The following is a 6,049-nucleotide window of genomic DNA, read 5'->3' on the forward strand; positions in this document are numbered from 1 at the left end:
AGAGAGAGAGAGAGAGAGAGAAGGAGAGAGTGAGAGAGAAAGAGAAAACAAAGACTAACTAAATAACAGAAGGATAGAAAAGTAAGAGAGAAATATAACAGAGAGAGAGAAAAGAAGTAATATCTACCGTATGGTCTATTCTTTAGCAGATGTGATGATATATAAGATGTTTTTGGAAACTTGTCACTTGAACAAACGAAGAAATAAATCTTTTTCCAATAAAAGAACTTAATGTACAAACAAAGAAAGAAATCTAGTCGGACAAACGAATAAAGTTATCTACTCGAACAATCGAATACAGAAAGCTACTCGAGCAATCGAATACAGAAAGCTGCTCGAACAATCGAATACAGAAAGCTACTCGAACCTGTAAGAAGGAGGATATCGGCTGGGCGTGGTTGTCCAGATGCACCAAATGACCTTTGCCCTCCCCAAAAGGTTTGGAGATGTTGAAGACCAGGTCTCTCTTGGGAGTCTCGTAGTCCTCGGCAGAGATGACCCCTGGTATGATGGTGGAGAGGACGAACTGATCCACGTCCATCATGTACATGTTGATGAAGGAGGCGTGAGGCGGAGAGTTGGGGAACGCCCCCTTGATGTGCACCGGCAGGTAGAACCGCTCAGACACCACCTGGGGACGAGACGGGGGAGGAGAGCTCGTCACTGGACGCACATGCACACACCTGTACATGCGTTCTTATAATATACCGGTACACACCTTCTTACACAGAACTCGTCACTGGACGCACGTGCTCACACCGGGTACATGCGTTCTTACATAACAAGTACCAGTACACACCTTACACATAATATTCCGGTACGCACGTTCTTAAAAATAGCAGTGCACATGTTCACACACAGGTACATACATTCTTACATAATATGCCGACACACACCTTACACACACCTTACACACACCTTACACACACCTTACACACACCTTACACACACCGGTAAACATTGATCTTACACATACCGGTCAACAACTTCTTACACATACAGGTACATACGTTCTTACAAATACCAGTACACACCTTACACATACTGGTACATACCTTGCACATACAGAAACTTACACACACCGGTACAAGCGTTCTTAAATACAGCTGTACACACTTTACACATACCAGTACACACCTCTTTACACACACCGGTACACATGTTCTTACATACACCGGTACACATCTTAAACATAGCAGTACCGTACACACCTTACACATAATAATATACCGGTACACACGTTCTTACAAATACCGGTACATAACTTCTAACATAACACAGGTACTAATGTTCTCACAAATACCGGTACACACGTTTGTTACACATTACACATGTTTTTACAAATCCCTACCCCCGGGTAACCCGCAAACTATCAACGATTTCAGCAAGAGGAAAAAAATCACTCTTGAAATGGCAATACAGTCAAGTCAAACGCAAAAACGTTTGAAATTGTCCTCCATCGCTTCATCTACTCCCAACCAGTAATGTCCTCAAGTAATGTCCTCTATCATCTACTCCCAGCCAGTAATGTCCTCTTTCAACTACTCCAAGCCAGTAATGTCTTATACATGTATCAACTACTCCCAGCCATTACTGTCCTCCAGCAATGCCCTCCCTCTCTCATCTACTCCCAGCCAGTAATGTCCTCATTAACCACTTCCATCTAGGGATGTCCGCGATCCACTCATCTTTCGTGCGGTCAAAAATTCGTGGTGCGACTTATTTTCAAATATGTCCCCAACTATTGAACATAGCTTCTCCAATTTTGCAGTGACTTGTATCAGTTTGTCCAGATCAATATTTTTGTAAACACCTGCAAGCTGTTTTCTAGAAAATTCCTTAATAAATACTGATAAAAAATCCAAGTGGGTGGTTTCGACAGATTGTTTAATGTTTACAACTGGGGCAATATAGCTTTTAATGACAAATCCGTCAGGTTTTTCTAATTGGGACATTATGCTTATTGAACGCATGTTTTGAGAGCCATTAGTTCGAAAACGTGTTCACTATAACAATAATATCTCGTAACAAGCTTTGCAAGTAAAAATAATCTTTGATGAGCTGCGACGTAGGCCATATAGGCCTATGCGTAATCAAAGTGTGTGTGAGGAGCGGGAAGTACTGTGAACAATACCATTTTACGCGTGATAGAGATTTCAAGTATTTTATATACATTTATGAAGAAATATTTTTTAATCGAGCCCCAACTGTTCTAGAAAAATACGATTAGTTAAGACAAATAGATACAAACTTCCATGCAAAGTGTGCATGACATTGATTTACCCGTTAAAGAGAAGAGGATAAATTGCATCACGAATTTTTGACCGCACTATTATAGGCCAGGAGTCGTTTGTTACATAGACAAGAGCATTGTACTATAGTACATCGCCGCACTCTGACGTAATCCCTGTTTACTATAGTGCGCACCATTTGGCTCGGTTTGTGGGCAACATAGAAAGGTTCAAGGTACACTCACCTATCACTATCGCGAGAATGGGAAACGTTTGGCATTTCGTTTGAGTGCCTATGATGAGCGAGCTTCGTAGTGAAATTTTTAAAGAGGGCAAAGAGGCGGCCGCTGCTTTAACATTGCACGGTCTAGGAATATTATATATAATTCAAGTCTATACTTTGCTTATAGAAGGTTAGAGGGCGAATATAGTGCGAGGAGTAATGTACATACATTTTGATTGCCGTACAGCTTGTATTCCACGTGTGAAATATAAGGATTTCTTTCACCTGAAGTGCAACGCTAAAACAACTCCTTGTAAGGTAGAAAAATAGACTATGAACCCATGAATATTATACATCCTTAGTTTGTTTTTCTAGCGTCTAAATATATTATAACTAGCTGGGCCCCTTTTTGATGAAAGGAATGATCGGTGCAATAACATCAACCGAAAGTCATTGGCCTACTATATTTACACTCTACTGTAATGGAGCAATAAATCTTGAGAAATGAAAAAAAAATAGAAGGTCTAGAATCTAGATCTATACTCTCAAAACAAAATGAGCCTCGCGAAATATCACCTCCGGCACTTCCGCTGTGAAGGCAGATTTGTTTCGTTTCTCAGTAGAATAATCACAGAGGCCAAAGAAGGACGGGAACTTTCCGTCAAATCTATTTTTCTAAATTCAGAAAATGAGGAAATACAAAATCGGGCTCCGTCATGGGGACGTATCTATCTTTTTGCAGGTACTTGCCAACTTTAAACTCTGTAGCTGTCGTAGTTTTATGGGAAAAGTGACAAATGTGTTTCCAAGCTGCCAAATATATTAGGGTGATTGTGCATTCTCCTCGTCAGTGATTGTCCAGAGCGGGTCCAGTCATGGAGATGACACCCGTTCAAAGGATCACGAGATCCGCTCGGCTACTTCTGACATCTCAAAGCCTTGTCATGGCCCCCTGGGGCGGTGCTACTGACTGAAGTGCCTTTAAGCCATGCCCAAAGGGGGGACACTAACCATGTTCTTATGCACAGTAGAATTGTAATTGTAAATGGGCTGATTCATCAATGTCATGCTCATAACTGTGCTTGAACTGCAACAGGGAGCTGCTGCTTTTTCTTTCTGAATCCTTACTATCGCCATTTTCCTCTACTTCTTTTGTATGTTTGTCACACACTTGTGACCCGCTATTTCCGGGGTGAATTGATAGTCGAAGCAGACTTTGCGCTGTCGATGCTAGAGAGGTGAGCAGAGTAAACCTGATTCCCTGTAAGGGCTTCTCTGTTGACATCCACCCTTCGGCGCTCATATGACCTTTTGCAGTTGCGAGCGCCGTAAAACCTCTACCAATACTAAAACTAAAAGACCTGTCAGAACACAAACGTTCTACATGCTACAGTACTGCACGTAGATGGGCTATTTCTGCACCCAGATACCATAACTTGCTCCGATCTTAAGCACAGAATCACACGACATAATTTGTTTTTGTCAGCGGCAAGCACAATAATCCCACAGCCAGCTGGAGTGAGACGCTCGCCGTCAACAACGACACACTTGATGGAGAGTGGCCCAGATTTTTCCGACGAGCTTGTCCCGGCCTAGTGGTAAAACATGCTCTGACCTACTGACTACCAACACAGGGACCCTCACAAATCTTTGCACAGACTACTCACACAGGGACCCTCACAAATCTGTGTACAGACTACCAACACAGGGACCCTCACAAATCTGTGTACAGACTACCAACACAGGGACCCTCACAAATCTGTGTACAGACTACTAACACAGGGACCCTCACAAATCTTTGTACAGACTACCCACACACGGACCCTCACAAATCGTTGTACAGACTACTCACACTGGGACCCTCACAAATCTTTGTACAGACTACCCACACAGGGACCCTCACACATCTTTGTACAGACTACCCACACACGGACCCTCACAAATCGTTGTACAGACTACTCACACTGGGACCCTCACAAATCTTTGTACAGACCACCCACACAGGGATCCTCACAGGGACCCTCACAAAATATCTTTGTACAGACTACTCACACAGGGATCCTCACAAGTCTTTGTACAGACCACCCACACAGGGACCCTCACAAATCTTCGTAAAGACCACCCGCACAGGGACCCACACAAAAAAATCTTTGCAACTCCAAAAGACACCACTTTCGTTCACATCGACAAAACATAACAAGAAAAAGAACAAAACATAATACGACAGAACAACACATAACAAGAAACAGTAAAACATTACAAGAACATAACAGGTTGCCTTTCTCCCTGCTTGTTAAATACATGTACTGAGTCTAGACTAGACCCGCGCAGCACAACTCTGACATTGGCTGACATGTTCCCAAATAGGAGAAATACGTTATGTGTTTCATCCATCCTTTGACAAAACAAAACAGAAAGACATTTCGGCTGCTCCAGCAGAGTCCTGAGTTTGTCCTACATATTATTTTTCCACTCTAGTCTGTGTCCTATCTATATGTCCTTTTACTCTAATCTTTGTCCTCTTTATATGTTCTTCAACTCTAGTCTTTGTCCTATCTATATGTTCTTCCACTTTACTTATAGTCCAATCTATATGTTCCTCCAATCTGGTCTATGTCCTATATATATATAATATGTTCTTACAGTCGTGTCTTTGTCCTATCTATAAGTTCTTCCACTTTACTCTTTGTCCTATCTATATGTTCTTCTACTTCTACTCAAGTCTTTGTCCTATCTATACATTCTTCAACTCTAGTCTGTGTTCTATCTATATGTTCTTCTACTTCTAATCAAGTCTTATTTGTCCTATCTGTATGTTCTTACACTCTACTCCTAGTCCTATCTATATGTTCTTCCGCTAAAGTCTTTGAATTACCTTTAAGTTCTTCTACTCTAGTCTTTGTCCAATCTATATATTCTTCCACTTTACTCTTTGCCCTATCTATATTATGTTCTTCCAATCTATTGTAAGTCCTATTATATGTTCTTCCACTCTAGTCTTTGACCTACCTATATATTCTTCTATTCTACTCAAGTCTTTGTCCAATATCTATATGTTCTTCCAATTCAGTCGTTGTCCTATCTAAAAGTTCTTCTACTCCAACCTTTGACCTACTCACCTCATCGCTGACCGCCGGGTCGTAGAGCTCCACAGTCAGGGGCAGATAATCCACATCTGGCGTGGGTGAGCGCAGGTGCTCGTAGTGAAGGTTCATGAACAGGAACTCACGGCAGTCCTTCTTGAGACTGTCCACTACCCGCCTCCGCTCGCCGCTCACCATCTGACCCACCAGCGGCCAGGGCGAGAAGAAGGTGGAGAATCCCACGACACACGACACGTTCTGTGGACACACACACACACACACACATACACGAGGTTATATACAAAGTACACAGTAAACACTGCATACATATGCACACATACACACACACACACATAAACACACACACATACACATACACACATACGCGAGGTGATCATAACTTACACAGTATACAAACACACACACACACCACACAAGGTGATCATTACATACACAGTACACAGTACATAGTACACATACACACATACACACACATACACACACACACACAC

General features: G+C 42.1%; 1 protein-coding gene across 1 annotated transcript in view; it reads right to left on the reverse strand.

Moving 5' to 3' along the window:
* LOC101852029 (FRAS1-related extracellular matrix protein 1) overlaps positions 1 to 6,049 on the reverse strand; it is a gene marked incomplete in the record, with an annotated part of 53,349 nt that overhangs the window by 44,604 nt on the left and 2,696 nt on the right. The window contains 2 exon segments of the mRNA XM_035970548.1: positions 368 to 631; positions 5,574 to 5,795. Coding sequence (XP_035826441.1) covers positions 368 to 631; positions 5,574 to 5,795 — 486 coding nt within the window.

The sequence above is a fragment of the Aplysia californica genome, unplaced genomic scaffold, assembly GCF_000002075.1.
Source record: "Aplysia californica isolate F4 #8 unplaced genomic scaffold, AplCal3.0 scaffold00284, whole genome shotgun sequence".
Lineage (NCBI taxonomy): Eukaryota > Metazoa > Mollusca > Gastropoda > Aplysiida > Aplysiidae > Aplysia > Aplysia californica.